At 42.5% G+C, this 18,027-nt stretch overlaps 2 protein-coding genes and 1 pseudogene across 6 annotated transcripts in view; 2 read left to right on the forward strand and 1 right to left on the reverse strand.

Annotated features, from left to right (window-relative positions):
* The window catches only part of LOC113019578 (protein NLRC3-like), a 576,297-nt pseudogene that overhangs the window by 25,625 nt on the left and 532,645 nt on the right, over positions 1 to 18,027 (forward strand).
* LOC113010026 (uncharacterized) overlaps positions 1 to 18,027 on the forward strand; it is a 41,834-nt gene that overhangs the window by 13,588 nt on the left and 10,219 nt on the right. For 2 of the 4 annotated variants that reach the window (XM_026148804.1, XM_026148836.1), the window contains 2 exons: positions 138 to 206; positions 295 to 1,057. The exons of 1 other annotated variant lie outside the window; for it this stretch is intronic. In XM_026148804.1, the coding sequence (XP_026004589.1) occupies positions 138 to 206; positions 295 to 431 (206 nt within the window). In that variant the 3' untranslated portion in view covers positions 432 to 1,057. Of the gene's footprint in view, positions 1 to 137; positions 207 to 294; positions 1,058 to 18,027 lie in introns of those variants that run through there. One more of the 4 variants, XM_026148820.1, reaches the window with a different exon arrangement.
* On the reverse strand, positions 1,820 to 7,637 carry LOC113010084 (butyrophilin-like protein 10). Of its 2 annotated transcripts, XR_003270280.1 has the most exons (4): positions 7,571 to 7,637; positions 6,870 to 7,178; positions 6,182 to 6,503; positions 1,820 to 2,372 (listed from the first exon to the last, which is right to left on the reverse strand). XR_003270280.1 is itself a non-coding variant. In XM_026148926.1 (3 exons), exons 1-2 carry the CDS (start codon positions 7,201 to 7,203, stop codon positions 6,406 to 6,408), a joined length of 432 nt encoding a protein of 143 aa, XP_026004711.1. In that variant the 5' UTR covers positions 7,204 to 7,237; the 3' UTR covers positions 1,820 to 2,372; positions 6,182 to 6,405. The 2 variants fall into 2 exon arrangements, 1 of the variants encoding a protein (XP_026004711.1); XM_026148926.1 differs by lacking the exon at positions 7,571 to 7,637 and having other exon boundaries at positions 6,870 to 7,237.

The raw sequence follows: 18,027 nt of genomic DNA on the forward strand, positions 1-18,027 counted from the left end.
CTGTTCAATCGAACAGAAGCGAAACTTCTACCACCGAGTGTATGTACAGTAGTTCGTGAACATAGCTCAAGAGTCCGCGGATGTTTGTCGCTATTGTAAAAAAATGATAATGATATGTCATGTGCTCTACTCTATAGCCTTGCCTACTTTACAGTTCTTGGAACCCATCAACACCAGTGTTCACTTGATAGACATATCACCACACAGTAAGGGCACAACAATGTTAGCAGTTTTTTTTTTTTTCAAAGTGTGTTACATATGTCCTAACACTTTTGTTTTTCTTTTAATTTGCAGTTGACGGGCTGAAAAATGCGATGGAAGAGTACAAGAGTACGATAAAAGAGCTCAGTGGCTGTTCAAAAGCTACTGTCGCCGTGGGAGGGCTTATTGCGACGTTGATTGTGATCGTTCTAGGGTTTATGTATATATGATCGCCACTTGGCTTGTATGTGTTTATGTCAAGTGTGGAAATAAAAGAAAATATATCATTGCTTACATGGCTTTTATTAGTGCCACTTTATTAAAACTTTTATTAAATGTGGAGTTGTAATTATTTTTATACATAAATTTAAAATGCGCTCATAAAGAGTTGGCGCTCAGTCCTCTTAAGGTCCTAAGCTTCGTCTGGTGTGAATGTCCAGACGATATATTGTGTAAGGTGACTTAGAGCGCAAGAAGGCCAATGCAAGCACGCTTACAGACACAAATAAGTTCTAGGTCAGAAGTGAGAGATACATTTAGCTTGTAACTGCATTTGTGCTTGCATAGCAACTGTTGATGCAGGACGTGTTAAAGATAAGCATGAAAAGAACAAGTCAACGAGAAACATCTGGAGGGTGAGACGGTTGAAACAAACAGCCATGTATGGTAAAAAGGTTGCAGATAATGGAAACTTGTCTAACTGTCATTAACTGTAACTGATGCATATTATCTGCTTTGCTGACGCAAGAAGGGGCTAAACCCTGACATATCAAAACCATTTTGAAGCTTTTTAGCGGAGATCTACGCTGATGATGCTCCCCATGCGTGTGTTCAATAAAATCATTGTTTGACTGAACTCATCTGGACCAGTGTCAATGGAAAATTGTACTTCGTAGTCAGTATAATCTTTTAATGATATAAGTTTGCATATAGTAGAATACTGCATGTAATCATTTGTGTTTAGAAGTATATAGCTGGTGGCATATTGAAAGAATGTCTCATCCTAGGAGGTCTGTAACATTCCAGGGTGTTCTGGCATTCACCCCCACATCCTACGAGCATGGGAGAGGTCGTACCTTGTCTTATTGTTTTACGGTAGGATTAACGTAGCTATGTCAGTTTTAGTCTAAGTGCCTTTTTACATATAGATGAACTGTTGGACTTTCCAGACCAGCAGGTTAAGGGAAGTCATTTATGGGGTCACACTCTGACACACACACACACACACACACACACACACACACACACACACACACACACACACACACACACACACACACACCAATGTAAGGAACAAACGCTCACTGGAGTTTATAAATAAAGACCAGGGCAGTCCTCAGTGCGAGTCTCAGTTCTGGAGGCTGCCCTTGCTAGCAAGAAATTCTGTGTTTCTCTTCTCTGATTCTCTACTGAAGAAGTATTTTAGAATATATCTCTTAACAACCAGTTTTTGTTTGTTTTCATCCTCAATATAAAAGAATCGGGACACAAGGCACACCTTACCGTTTTTTGTTGTGTGTGTCTTGCATTGTCTGTACGTATTACTATTTACTCCTGTGCATGTCCCTACCTGTATAACATATAAGCTGTGTCAATAAAAGAAGTCAACCACATGAGATAGAGTGATGAATCTGTTTTATTTGTCAACAACCCAAACCCATAATATATATGGGGGCATGATGAACATTAAAGGTACAAATGATTAGAATGTGAAAAAGGATCACACAGCATTTCACTTAGTGGATTTGATGCCAGCGTAATGTTTCACACGATCGATGGTATCTGGAGTCACATGGGAAATCCATATCCACTGGTTGTCATTCAATAACATGCGGGCAGTGAGTCTATCCTCGGGCTGCAGCTTCAGCAGTTTGAACACAATTCGGCTGACGTGTTCACACCACATCACATTGGGCATTACAGTTATAAGATTACGGTTGCAGTCATGATCATCAACTTCATCTGGATCTAGAACCCGTTTGATGAGTTCAACCGTAGCAATGTCCGGATCGAAAAAGCTTAGCGTCTGACATCAACATAACTCTGACATCACTGATCAATAATCAAAGAACACACAGATCAAACTGATTGATCAGCCATCAGAGGAGTCGGATCAATGGAGCTGCTTCTGTTCCTGATGTCCCCTGTTTGATCCTGGACCTGAACTCTCCCTGCAGAGACAAGACAGTCAGACAAGGACAAACAACAACAATAGACCAAAAACAAGAGTGGAGCTGCAAATAAGGCCGAGAGGAACGCTGCAGAAAACTGTTCATCGTGTGAATTCATCACTTCATAGATTTCTTTGAGCACTAAAATCAGAGCTGCTTCTATTTCTAATATGACAGCTGTACATTAGAGCTGCAACACTTTAAATGTGAGCCATAAAAACATGATACTCTACAAGTGCATTCAGCTCTGACACTGTCACATCATGAAGGAGACGTGGAAATCACTTTGTTACACAAATCAAAAGTCAAATCAATTCCATGTACTAAATGAGAAGTGAAAGGATTGAAGGGTGGAGGCAGGAAAAGCTTGTAGAACTGGGGATCATATATAGAAGGACCGTGGGGTGTGGTTTTGGAGGTGTGGGGCCGCTCCTGAAATTCAGATACTTTATCTCCAATAATACTGAGAGCCAGGAGAAAGGACAAAGAAACGATTCATTCATCTGAGTCTTAATTGTCACATCTGAGAAGTGACAATTATTTCTGCATGTATGACCTGACACTAATTTGACCCCCTCACACCAGGTCAACGAACCACAGCTGTATACTCTTCCTCTACTACATCTAACTAGAAGCAGCTATCTGTCTAATGTACAGCATGATACGACAAACAAGAACATCTCATGATTGCACTCATACGCAGAACACGGGAGACTTAATGCAGTAAGTCAAAGAATATAGTTTAAATGTTTGCAAAGCAGGGAAACACAATTATATACATCACCAGTACATCAGTCACACGCTCACTTACACCACTGGAGCCGGAGATTAAATACATCATTACTTAAAGAACAAGACTTCATTAATTATTTCAAAAAAGGAATGGGCAACATATTTAGATAACAATGGCCCACCAGGAATATCACCGTGTGTTCTATGGGAAGCTGGAAAGGCTAACATAATATCTTATTGTTCACATAAGACAAAGGAGGGAAAAAGGCTTGTATTAGAACTGAACAAGAAATTCGATCATTAGACTCTGCCTGTGATGCCAACAACAAGCTAAACCAACAAACTAAAACTAGAATGAAATAATTCACAAGCGAACAGTTTCTGATGCAAAAGCTGCGTTTGGAGAACCTTGAACATGGTAATAAATCTGGAAAATTTCCCCCCAAAACCACTTAAATCTAAATAAGGAAAAAACGCTTCCACTGGGAAGATTCCTCATGATCAACAATAAATACATAAAGATGTTAAAGATTGTTATGAAGCTTTATACTCATCACAGATTAATCCAACTAATGTACCATTTTCTGGATTCACCTCATTCAGTGTCTGAATTCTGAAACAGCCCCAGGTCCACATGGTTTTCCAGCCATTTTACATTTTGGCCTACACTGGCACCTTCTTTTTTCAAGATGGTAATTCAGATTTACAATAATCACACACTATCTCCAAACATGATCTCTGCCATCATTAGTCTGCTTCTTAAACCAGCCCAAGATCCTACGCTTCCATCCAGCTACTGCCCAACCTCACTCACAAATGTAAGCCTTAAAATACTTTGCACTTGCCCAAAGATTATAAAAAAATCTCTCCATTCATAATCCATCCTGACCGAAGATGTAGAGTTCCTCTGAGATAGACACCTGAGAATAACTTTAAAAACTCTACAAAAACCAAAACACAGTGGTGATCTACAACTACCACATTCTTTACACTACTTCTTATCCAACAAAGTGCTGTGTTTCAGAATGGATTAAACCTATTAGACTGGTCATGGCTGGACCAAGAACAAGCACTCTGTGGAAAAGTACAAATCTGTAATCTGCTTGTTAGGCATCATAACTGCTTTAAAAGCCTCAATATAAACACCCGGAGAGAATGATTAAAAGTAACAGTCTTAACGTATCCCATTTAAATTTTGAATAATCCAGTAATGTCAGAAAAATGAGCCTTACACACTCAAACACATGCACGTACTCCACAGACAACTCTGCTGATAACTATATACATGCTATTCAGATAAAACTGAGGTAATTGTACTCGGTCCTAAAACTCTTGGTTTGTAACCAGATACTTAGTCTGGAGGCGTCATGTTGGCCTCCAGTAACTCTGTGAGGAATTTCAGACTCATTTACTTACTTCTAGATTACATCAGTTTGAGGAGAATGTCTGCATAAAAACAACTGGATGAATTTGTTTCACTGATCACTGACCAGATCAGCCGACCACCATCAATGAACTACATGGTCACTGATGGTGGTCGGCTGGAGGCTTGTCTCCCTGTATGCCCTGCAGCTGGCTGTGGGGTTTTCTGTGACTGTGGTCGTTTGGCGGCTTCCTGGGGGCTGGAGATCTGCAGGTGTCATTTTGGGGAATCTGTGTGAAGACCTTTGTTGTGATTTGGCGCTATATAAATAAAATTGAATTGAATTGAATTGAATTGTGTCTGCCTCGGTTGGTGGTGGGAGTGGTGGTGTTTTTTTAAGTAACGACCCCAATCCTGATGGCAACAAAGAAGGGAAATAGCTCCAACACGCACAAACATTTGATCACACAGCATGTACTTAACTAGATAAATAATTTATTGCTGCTTAGTGATGGTGGTCACGCTCACAGAGAGCCGATGAAAATCGACCAGAAACCAAATCAATATCTGATTGATAATGGAATCGGAATCACTAAATTCTTATCAATTCCAAATCCCTACTTTAAACTTAGTACACTCATGTGCCCTGCCTGGGACGGGGTCCGCTGGTCGCTTGCAGGCTCTTTCATATTGTTGTCTTCCAGATGCTCTGTGCTTTTATTTTCTACTTTTTCTGTTGCAGCTGTAGCAGTCGGAGATTCATTGCGTTTCTATTTGTTGTCTGTCTTTATTATGTGATGAAAGATTTTTGAGTTTTGTGTTATGTTTATTTGTAGCTTCATTTAAAGGAAGAAGAGCTTGTGAATTGGAACCACCACAGAGAAAGGGAGTGAAAACATATGTGCAGAGGAATGCTGTGACATACGATACTTCCTCCTGTGTTAACAGACAAGTTAACGGTCTCTCTCCTTATAAGGAATGTTTTGTTTTCTATACATACCAAGCTATCTCCTTTTTCAACAGACAAGCTAAAGGTATCTCCTTTTAAGGAGATATTATCAGTTCCATACATGCCACTCCTACTGCTGTGGAAACTTACTTGAAGTATAAATAAAGAATGTGCTAAGAGCCCTGGGCGGTTTTCCTCTGTGTAACATCTGTTCTGCACACGTAGGCAGTAGCTGAATGGTGCAGAGCCGATCGGACCAGGGACGGGGGATCGTCCATGTATATGTACATGAAAAAGATATCTTGAGTCTGAGTTTCTTTGTCTTCTAACAATTTTCTCCTCACATTATGTTTTCTCCCTCCTGCCTGTGTCAGCTGGGACATTATTGCACATGTACTGTAACAACAGAACAACCAGGAGACAAACTGAATGCAGAGCTTGAGAGTCCACAAAACACAAAACTGGGTCAATGATCCAGGAACCATGACACTACTGTCTTTATATGATCTAATCCAAAGCTTGCTTAGATTTCTCATTATGGATGATTTGATTATAAATCAATTAATGGTTCATCCTGTGAGATAATGCTTTCCGTTTCTATTTTCCGTCACTGATAGTGGTGCCCCAGTATTTTTCTTCTTCAGTGCAGGGTCATAGTTGAGTCTATCCCAGCTGTCGTTAGGCTAAAGCATGCAGCCTGTATAAGATAGTGTAGGTCTAACACAGAGAGAACACAGTGTGTGAACCAATAAAATCCTCTCTGACCTTTGACTCTCAGATTGCCCACTGCTTTCTTAAACACGATGTTTCCCTCTTGGCTGTAGACGGTGCAGGTGTAGACTTGTGTGTCTCTCTCTGTGGGGTGTTTCAGGGTCAGACTGAGGTCTCCAGATTTCAGCAGGTCTTTATTCATCTCTGTTCGGCCTCTGTAATCCTGATCCTGTCTATCTGGCTGATCACAGCCATCCTGATACACGTGGACCTTCCTGTTAGCGTCTCTCCACTTCAGCATCATGAGGTAAATCAAGTGTGGTTTTACAGGACAGCTGTACAAAGTCCTTTCCTGCATCCACCTCCTTCTGGGGGACTGAGAAGACAGTGAAGCACGTGTAAGTGATACAGACAGCAACATCAACACTGATGGTAACATTACCTCCAATTCCACTCCTTGTTTCATCGACTCAGACTTGTGATATTTCCACGTGTGTTTATGTGGAATATCAGAAAGTTTTCATAAAAAAACATGCATGTAGTGATTGTGACTGAGACGTGAGCGCTAACAGCGTACACATATATGTGGGACTGACTGAGCTTTAGCAGTATGCTAGCCACATGCTAAACAAACATTATGAGAAACTCATGAAAGTCTCATGGATGATGTGGACACTCACAGTTCATCTCTCTGAGCTTTTACAGTGACCTCTGACCTCTGCCCTGTATCTACAGCACTCACCTCCACTGACAAAGAGCAGCAGGATCTTTCCCTCCCTGCTGTGGACGGTGCAGGTGTACGTGTGTGTGATTGTGGGGTATTTCAGGGTCAGACTGAGGTCTCCAGGTTCCAGCAGGTTTCTCTTCATCTTTGTTTGGCCTTTATAATCCTTGTGCTGTTCTTCAGGCTGGTCAGAGCCGTTCTGATACACATGGACCGTCCTGTAATCGTTGTCCTTCCACTCCACTTTAGCGTCTTCGGGCAGGTTAACTGTGGTTTTGCAGGGCAACTGGACAGACTCCACCCCCGATTTCACCTCCACCTGGTAAACTGAGAGAATAACAAAGGACAACATGATTAGGGCTGGGTATCGTCGCTGATTTTCAGAATTGATTTGATCGACAATTCGATTCATTTTGAATCAGGCAGTCAGAAATATTGTAATTCTGATCACGTATCAGTACATTTCCATTTTGTTTATATCTATAGAAAGCTGACTCTTGCGAGACTTTATGAAAGGTGTAAGCTGTTTAGTAAAGTCATGTTGTGGAGCTGTTTCACTGATCAATGACTGAGTCTGAAGGAGGTTTTCTGACTTCTGGAACAAACCTGGAAGTTTCTCTTCAGCTCTCTGTATCAGCTGTTTGTAACTCTCAACTCTTTCAGCTTCTGACACTAAACTACAAAAACAGTTCAACATGCCCAGAATATCTTTCTGTTACCTGGATTCACTTAGTCCATCATTGCGATTCTGATAGAAGGTCACATGAATCATTTAAGTTAACCCAGAGTTTATCCTGCAAGTTCACATGAAAGGGGCGGGGTTTATACATGTTTATACAAGTCCTCAACTTGTTGCACTGACATTCCTGTAACAATGCAACGCACAGTTTGCATGTCATTTAGGGGGTTTTAGTCAAATGTATTTCCCCAGCAGAGAAGTCACTTGGATGAGTGACGAAATGTTTCTCCCACAAAACACAACGTCCAGATGAACAGAATCAACTTTTGGAGATTCACAGCATATGTTACCATGGCGATTTTCCCTGTTAAAAAATGAACCACCTTCATAGCACAGAAAACCCAGGATTAACCCTGAAGCTACCTACATAACCAAAATCTGGAAGGATACCTGCTAAGCGTCAGTGTTATGGGTAATGTAGGAGGGACTCACCTGACATGAAATAAAATAACAGACCTCCAGAAACAACGAGAACCAGAATAATTGGGATGTTAAAGTGTTAGAATTGGTCATGCAGTGGACTATGAATCTATGGAATCAAGATACACTAATAATGTAACATACACAGTATTTTAACCTGAATGAATTTTTTGCCTCCTTGAGGTTACAGCTGTTTGTGAATGATGTCATCAAGGCATTTTTTTGTGTTGTATTTGTGTTGTCCTCAGTTTCCCAAGCATGCCCTGGGTGTTTGGTGCGTGGAGGTGAAGAGGGGGAAAAGATCTGGTCCTGCTGCCCTGTCAGTACTTTGGGTTTATACCCTGGAGAAATCCCACAGTTGATGTGACTCGCAGTGAGCCCATCCCAAATCTGTCCATGTGAAGACAGACGGAAAAACAGAACGAACTCAGAGGACAAAACCAGCGTTACAGTGGGCGCACATTCAATGAGACCTGATGCTCTGGACGCTGTGGAGACTTCAGCCTCACTCTGAAAAACCAACAAAGACTGACAGCAGCATCTACCACCTGCTTCCATCAGTGATGGTGAGAGAAGAACGGAGACTGAGAGATATTCCAGCTGCAGGTCAAAGGTCAGCCACAAACAACCTTGTGTACAGGTCAGATCCTTCACAGATATTGAGCTTTAATCCTAGACGAAGCAAAATGATCATTGAGATTTTTCATCCAGTTAGTCCTGATGTAAATATTACGCTCATGTTAGGAACCACGCGAATATGTGTGTCGATCAGTGTGATGTTGTAAAATTCAGAGTGTAGCTAGTAACGTAGTTATCCTTAAGGGAGGTTTTTTAATTTAAGATTTAACAATTACATTTATCAAAGATTGTCTACGACAGGCTGGTTTGCTGACATGAATACCTCAAATATGTTTTATCCTACACCAGATTCAGATGGGTTAGAAGTTATACACATAAACAGAAGCAGGACAAATTTTAGCCCGCCTATGAAAGTGCAAAGGAGCTTGCAAAGAAAAGTGGTCTGGACTTCTTTAGTTGCTTTGAGACGTTTCACCTCTCATCCGAGAAGCTTCTTCAGTTCTAAGGTCAAATGGTGGAGGAGTCCAGAATATAAACAATAGTGGAGTAGCCCCCCCCACAGAGGACAAAGGACCCCTGATGATCCTCTAATAGCCTGAGCCAAGTTGTTGAACTGGGCGTTAGGGCTCCAATCAGCCAGAGTTTCGGGGGGTGTTCATTGTGAACCTGGCCCCACCTTATTCATGCGAATTCCTGAGGTCAGATGGCCCAGGATGTGAGTGGCGCGAAAGAGTGGACCTTTTGACCTTTAGATGCAGATGTGACTGCTGAGCAGGCTCAGCAGTCCATCTGCATCTTAAGGATAAAGGTCCTTCTTTCGAGGATGCAATGTTCCACATTTTGGACGAGAGGACAGATGGTTTGAAAGAAGCGCGCTGTGAAAGAAGGCCATTCTATGTCCACTGTGAGCGACCATCTTTGAACAGAGGCGGGGTTTACGACACAACTCTCTGCATCTATAATCCAGTTTTGAGAATCCTTCCCAGGACGCCTTAAACGCCCCACTCACATGTCCTGGGCCATCTGACCTCCAGGAATTCGCATGATAAGGTGGGGCAGGTTTCACAATTAACACACCCGAAAACTCTGGGCTTGATTTGGGACCCACACCCAAATTTCACACCTTGCTCAGGCTATTAGAGGATCATTCAGGGCGTCCTTTTGTCCCTCTGTGGGGGGTCACTCCCCACTAGGTTATTCTGGGACTCTCCACCATTTGGACCTTAGAAACGTGAAGGGAAGCTGTCTCAGATGAGAGGGTGAAACAATCTTCAAGCAACTTAAAGAAGTCCAGACGCTTTTCTTTGCAAGCTCCTTGACTACGATGACCTGGATGACTTGAAACCTTCACAGAACACCGCCTAATGGAAAGTTCATTTTATAAAAACGTATTTACCAGTGTCGTTAAAGAACAGGAAGGCATTTTTTAACAAAGCTGTTTTCAAACCCATCTAGTTTGTTTTTCATCATTATATGAGTTTACTTTGCACACAAAAAGTTATTAACCAAAAAATAAAAATATAACCACATGAACAGATTTTTCTCAGTCCAGACTGATTTATTTTGTCTTTGGACCGGTTTTTCTGAGTGAAAACTCAAACCCTTGAGTATCAATACTGAGTTTTTGAACATATCAAAACCTGGGTTTGATTACTTGGCCCATCTTGATTCTTTCAAAAAGATAGCGCCTGTGTGGATTATTTGGATTCTTGCTTGTAAAATTTGTCCTCAATTGTTGTTGCTCCTTTAAGCTTTCAGACAGTGCATGCCAAAGGCTAGTCTTTGACTAACTGAATTCTACCCGAGCCATAGAAAAGAATGTAGAGATGTGAAAGACGGTGGAAAAAAGGAGACGCTGTAGGTTTGTTCTGGAAAAGTTGATCAGAGAGCAGTAAAGGCCGCCAAGCACTCTTATTTTTTCTCAAACTTATTGCTGCTAGCTTTGCATAACATGCATTCAGGTTTTGCTAATAACACTATAAATTCTGTACGCCCGTAATATTTTGAAGCCCAGTTCTTTTGCAGTCTTCTGATGTTACGTGCAATCACTTTATTAATTTTTTCTGTGGGGACAAGGTTCTAGCTTAGACCTCCGGACTCTATCTATTGCTCACCTGGCCATGGCATGTTTCTTGCTCAAGTCTGTTTCTGCTTTTCTACCAATTGTCTACTTGATTTAGAAGACAGTTGGTAAATGCGGTGGCACAATTTTTAATTGGTAGAAAGGAAATTTGAGCACATAGTCTTGGCCTCTCTACATTGGCTTCCCATCAAATTTAGGATCCGTTTTAAATCTGTTTTCTTTTATTGGGTTTTAAATTCTTTAAATGTCTGCGTGGCTTCCTTATGTTTATTTTTGTCTGATCTGCATGTCCCCACCTCGTTTGCTTTTGTCAACTTCGGGTTGCTTCAGTCCCTAAGTTGCGGCTGAAAACTTACCCTGATGGGGTTAAGCTCTTGGGGGTGTCTGTGGTTCCCGAGCGCTGGGGCTACGAAGAAAAGAAGCCGGGCGGAAATGCAATTAGGGAGTTACCCCCATCGCCAGGGGGAAGCGTAATACCCCCAAGCGACAGGCTCATGTCGTAGTGGCGGCATTGTCGGCAGGAGAGGGACAAGGAACGCGAGAGGGGTAGTGGAGTACCCCCAAACTGATTAAGAGTTGGAGTGGCGGTACTAAGGCTGCGGCTGTTTGAGGGATTCGGCGGGCACTATGCGTGTGACTTCCCTAACATGCGGTTATTGCTAGCACGTAACAGAAAAGGGAGGCTATGTCATGCACTGGACCGTGGGCAGTGCGAAGTATAAGATCGATGGTAGGAGCGTGCAGCGGCGACACTGGAGGACACGGGCCGCCACGACGGGCACGTTTCACTATTCAAGGATTGGAGAGCAGCAATGGTCACCTCAAGACCTTCCAGGTCTACTCGAGCCACCTTGCGTTTCAACAACCGAAGGCCAAGATAAGCCAGGCGGTGTCGCGGACCCCGAGGAGCGCGGCTACCACAAATGGCCCCTATCAGAGCCATTTGGACGAGTGCCGTGCCGAGGACTGCCTTGGCATTTGTACCGGCAAGCCCCAGGTTCACCGTAGACGTGCTGCTCCTCACCCCTTGCTCTTGGTACTTTTCTTGGGGTACCGGGATGACCAAAATGATTACGGACGACCGAGCTCAAAAGGTGAAGCTCTTCCTGTGGGCGGTTAGGCAAAGCCCTTGCGCTCCCCGCGATTGAGGCCAGGGCGATCGCCCAGTGCTCCGCCCAGCCCGCCGCCGCTGCAACCAGTTGCTCCCGAGGGTCACGTGACACCCCACCGACAAAAGCGTGGATGGTATCACAGGGAGCAAGGACATCAAGGGCCAAGACCCGGTGCCACCGGCACATTGCTCCTCCAGATACGCGATCACCAACTGCCCCAGCTGCCGCTTTGCTTGGGGGTCCCCTCGGGCCGCGACGCCCGCACGCCATCAGCCGCACCAGAAAACCCCATGGAAGACAAGGGTAACATAAGTCAATAGTAGCGAGATGTTGCTGTTTCGATCGGTGGCCATTGCCAGACGTATCATGCTTGACACGCTTGTCGGGGTATTACAAGATGGCAGGGTATGCAGTCGCTCTTGATTCAGTCAGGGTCGTGTGGTTTGGCAATACAGAGAAGTGGGCTATAGTGAGTCTGCCGGTCAGTGGTGTTGTTTTCTTATGCAACAGTACCAAATGTTCCCTTACGGCAATACGTCGAATTCCCAGCTTGCGATGTTCGACGTAAGCTCAGCAACCAAACTTGGTAATCTGTTCCAGCAAGCTGACGGATTTTTGCGTCCCTCGAAACAAGTTCGCCTATGTATAGATATTCTTTCCACCGATTTGTAGGATGTTTCTCGTCAGATTACTTGGCCCACTAATATGTCACATGGTCCGCCGTGAACACATCTTTTCCAAGACCCTCCTAGTGTTATCATACATCCATTACCTTTTTCGCGTTTATAGAGGCTGACACACACATAGACGGATTCTTGTCTGACTTTGCGTTCTCGGACCTGCATCTGAGTTTACACAGCACACTTCTTCAGGCATGGAACATTTATGTGTTAGTTGTAGCAATCACTAAGACACAATTAAGACACAAATAAAGACGCGCATGAAGAATGAACATGGAATGATCTGTACCTTTTATGCAACTTAATTAAAATTACACATTTTGTGCTTTTTAACTAAGTTGCTCTGTGAACACAAAGCTGGAGGCCTAACAACACCAATGTTGCGGGGCTTGTGTGATGTTTAATTAGAAAATGACATTTTGGTCGGGGGTACTCCGGTGGGGGTTTTTTTGGTCGGGAACTGTGCGCTCAGTCGGGGGGAATTCGTGAGATTATATAAAGACGTGATCTGAACAGTTGCTCGTAGAAGGCCGGGAGTTGTTTATGGACAATGTACCCTTGGCAATGCAGCTGTGCGAGCGCTACTTTGCGCTGTGTTTTCTGTGCCGGTCCTCTAGTCAAAGCCGCAATTAAACAAAACAGCAGTACAAGAGCGCACAGCAGATTGATCGGGCTGAATGGCAGATTGCTATCACATTTACCAGGCATTTGAGACAGTCCGACATCTGTGGTTTACAAAGACAGACTGCGTTATCTCACCCAACCAACCATTTGTTACAGTGTAACACCCGTGAGATCGGAGAGGGTACCAAGTACTATCCGCTTTCCTCAGCTGCAGTGACGAAGGGCAATACATGTTAGGAGGCTTTCACAGTTTTTCGCCAAAACCTGGAACACTTGGAACACTGGGGTGTATATTATACCCATAGTAACCCGTCTACGTAGGCGTGTAATGGAGATATGGAATCACAGATGAGTCAACAGAAATCCCGGCGGGTTGGTTGTTCAAAAGTCCAAGCCGCACAATGCCTGAAGGTCATGGAGCTGACAAAGGTAGAATGTGTATATACAAACGAAGAGGGGCAGATGATCAGACATGCTCGCAAACGACGAGGTATCTGTTTCAATCGAACAGTAAGCGGAAACTTCTACCACCGAGTGTATGTACAGTAGTTCGTGAACATACGCTCAAAGAGTCCGCGGAGTGTTTAGTCGCATTGTTTTAAAAAAATGATAATTGATATGTCATGTGCTCTATCTACTCTATAGCCTGCCTACTTTACAGTTCTTGGAACCCATCAACACCAGTGTTCACTGGCATAGACATACCACCACACAGTAAGGGCACAAACCAATGTTTAGCAGTTTTTTTTTTTTTTTCAAAAGTGTGTTACATATGTCCTAAACTTTTGTTTTTCTTTTAATTTGCAGGTTGACGGGCTGAAAAATGCCGATGGGAAGAGTTAACCAAGAGTACGCATAAAAGAGCTCATGGCTTCAAAAGCTACTGTCGCCGTGGAGGCTTATTGCGACGTTGATGTGAATCGTTCTAGGGTGTAATGTAGATTATGATCGCCACTTGGCTTGTATGTGTTTATGTCAAGTGTGGAAATAAAAGAAAAATATATTCATGCTTACATGGCTTTTATTAGTGCCACTTTATTAAAACTTTTATAAATTGGGAGTTGTAAGTTATTTTTACATAAATGTAAAATGGCGCTCATAAAGAGGTTGGCGCTCAGTCCTCTTAAGGGTCCTAACTTCGTCTGGTGTGAATGCAGACGATATATTGTGTAAGGGGACTATAGAGCGCAAGAAGGCCAATGCAAGGCACGCTTACAGACACAAATAAGTTCTAGGTCAGAAAAGTGGAGAGATACATTTAGCTGGTATACTGCATTTGTGCTTGGCCTAGCAACTGTTGCATGCAGGACGTGTAAAGATAAGCATTGAAAAGAACAAGTTCAACGAAGAAGACATCTGGGGAGGGTAGACGGTGTGAAACAAAACAGCCATGTATGGTAAAAAAGCAGATAATGAAGAAGCCTTGTCGTATACTTGTCATTAACTGGAGTACGTGATGCATATTATCGGCTTGGCTGACGCAAGAAGGGGCTTAAACCCTTGAACATATCAAAAACCATTTGAAAGCTTTTTAAGCGGAGAATCTACGCGGGATGATGCTCCCATGCGTGGCAAAAATCATGGTGGACGTGAACATCTACGCAGTCGTCAGAGGAAAAATTGATACTGCGTGAGCAGATAATCTTTTAGATATATGAGAGTTTGCATGTTAGAATACTGCAGTTAGCATTTGTGTTTGGAGAGAGTATAGAGCTGGTGGCATTATGAAAGAATGTCTCACTAGGAGGTCTGTTAACAAGTGTCAGTGTTCGTCAGTTCGACCCCGCGAGGATGCCTACGAGCATGAGGAGTCGTAACCTGTGTCTATGTTTTACGTAGGATTTAACGAGCATATGTCATTTTAGTCTAAGTGGCCTTTTTACATATAGATGAACGGTGGACTTTCCAGACCAGCAGGGTTAAGGGAATCATTTATGGGTCCACACTTCTGACACACACACACACACACAACACACACCACACACACACCATGTAAGGGAACAAACGCTCACTGGGTTTATAAATAAAGACCAGGGCAGTCCTCAGTGGCGAGTCTTCAGTTCTGGAGCTGCCCTTGCTTAGCAAGAAATTCTGTGGTTCTCTTCTCTGATTCTCTACTGAAGAAGTATTTATAGAATTATATCTCTTTAAACAACCAGTTTTTGTTTGTTTCATCCTTCAATATAAAAGAATCAGGGACACAAGGCACACCTTACCGTTTTTTGTTGTGTTGTGTCTTGCATTGTCTGCTACGTATTACTATTTACTCCTGTGCATGTTCCCTACTTTGTATTAAACATATTAAGCTGTGTCAATAAAAGGAAGTCAACCACATTGAGATAGAGTGATGGAATTGTTGTATTTTGTCAACAACCCCAAAACCCCATTAATATTATATGGGGCATTGATGAACATTAAAAGGTACAAATGATTAGAATGTGAAAAAAGGGATCACAACAGCATTTCACTTAGTGGTTTGATGCCAGCCGTAATGTTTCACACGATCGATGGTATCTGGGAGTCACATGGAAAATCCATATCCACTGGTTGTCATGTCAATAACATGCGCGGCAGTGAGTCTTTCCTCGGGCCTGCAGCTTCAGCAGTTCTTGAACACAATTCGGCTGAACGCTTGTTCACACCACATCACATGGGCATTACAGTTTATAAGATTACGGTTGCAGTCAGATCATCAACTTCATCTGGATCTAGAACCCGTTTGATGAGTTCAACCGTAGCAATGTCCGGATCGAAAAAAGCTTTTAGCGGTCTGACATCAACATAACTTCTGACATCACTGACAATAATCAAAGAACACACAGATCAAAACTGATTGATCAGGCCATCAGAGGAGTCGGCATCCAATGGAGCTGCTTCTGTTCCTGATGTCCCCTGTTTGATGTCCTGGACCTGAACTCTCCCTTGCAGAGAACAAGACAGTCAGACAAGGACAAACAACAAACAATAGACCAAAAACAAGAGTGGGAAAGCGCAAAAAAAATGAAAGGCCGAGAGAAACGCTGCAGAAAAACTGTTTATGTGTGAATTCATCACTTCATTAGATTTCTTTGGAGCAACCTTAAAATCAGAGCTGCTTCTATTTCTAATATGGACAGCTGTACATGAGAGCTGCAAACACTTTAAATGATGAGCCATAAAAACATGATACTCTACAAGTGCATTCAGCTCTGGACACTGGCACATCATGGAAGGGACGGTGGAAATCACTTGTTACACCAAATCAAAGTCAAATTCAATTCCCATGGACTAATGAGAAGTGAAAGGATTGAAGGGTGGAGCAGGAAAAGCTTGTAGAACTGGGGGATCATATATAGATTAGGAACCGTGGGCGTGCTGTTGGAGGTGGGGCCGCTCCTGAAATTTCAGGGATACCTTTATCTCCAAAATACTGAGAGCCAGGGAGAAAGGACAAGAAACGGATTCATTCATCTGAGTTCTTAATGTCACATCTGAGAAGTGGACAATGATTTCTGCATGTATGACCTGACACTAATTTTGACCCCTCACACCAGGTCAACGAACACAGCTGTATACTCTTCTCTACTACATCTAACTAGAAAGCAAGCTATCTGTCTAATGTACAGCATGATACAGACAAACAAGGAACATTCTCATGTGATTGCACTCATTACGCAGGAACAACGGGGAAAGAGACTTAATGCAGTAAGTCAAAGAATAGAGTTTAAATGTTTGCCAAGCAGGGGAAACACAATTATATACATCACCAAGTACATCAGTCACACGCTCAACTACACCACGGGAGCCGGAGATTAAAATACATCAGTACTTTAAAGGAACAAGACTCAGTAATATTTCAAAAAAGGAATGGGGCCAACATAGTTTAGATAACAATGGCCCACCAGGAATATCACCGTGTGTTCTAGGGAAGGCTGGAAAGGCTAACATAATATCTTAATTGTTCACATTAAGACAAAGGAGGGAAAAAGGCTGTTATTTAGAACTGAACAAAGGAAATTCGATCATTAGACTCTGCCGGTTGATGCCAACAACAAGCTAACCAACACCACTAAAACTAGAATGAATAATGCACAAATGCGAACAGTTTCTGATGCAAAGCTGCCGTTGGGAAGAACCTTGAACATTGGTAATAAAATCTGGAAAATTTCCCCCAAAACCACTTAAATCTAAATAAGGAAAAAAACGGCTGCCACTGGGGAAGAGTCCCTCATGATCAACAATAAATACATAAAAGATGTTAAAGATTGTCTATGAAAGCTTTATTTACTCATCACAGATTAATCCAACTAAGTACCATTTTTTCTGGATTCACCTCATTCAGTGCTGAATTCTGGAAACAGCCCCAGGTCCACATGGTTTTCCAGCCTTTTAACCATTTTGGCCTTTACACTGGCCACCTTTCTTTTTTCAAAGATGGTAATTCAGATTTACAATAATCACACACTATCTCCAAACATTGATCTCTGGCCATACATTAGTCTGCTCTTTAAACCAGGCCAAGACTACGCTTCCCATCCAGCTACTTGCCAACCTCACTCACAAAATGTAAGCCTTTAAAATACTTTGCACTTGCCCAAAGATTAATAAAAAAATCTCTCCATGTTCATAATCCATTCCTGACCGAAGATGTTTTACGAGTTCCTCTGAGATAGACACCTGAGAATAACTTTTAAACAACTCTACAAAAAACCAAAAACACAGTGGTGGATCTACAACTACCACATTCTTACACTACTTCTTATCCAACAAAGTGCTGTGTTTCAGAATGGATTAAAACCTTATTAGACTGGTCATGGCTGGACCAAAGAACAAGCACTCGTGGGGAAAAGTACAAAATCTGTAATTGTCGTGTTAAGGCATCAAACTGCTTTAAAGCCTCAATATAAAACACCCGGAGAGATATGAATAAAAGTAACAGTCTTAAACGTATCCCATGTTA

The sequence above is a fragment of the Astatotilapia calliptera genome, chromosome 3 (genome assembly GCF_900246225.1).
Source record: "Astatotilapia calliptera chromosome 3, fAstCal1.2, whole genome shotgun sequence".
Taxonomy (NCBI): Eukaryota; Metazoa; Chordata; class Actinopteri; order Cichliformes; family Cichlidae; genus Astatotilapia; species Astatotilapia calliptera.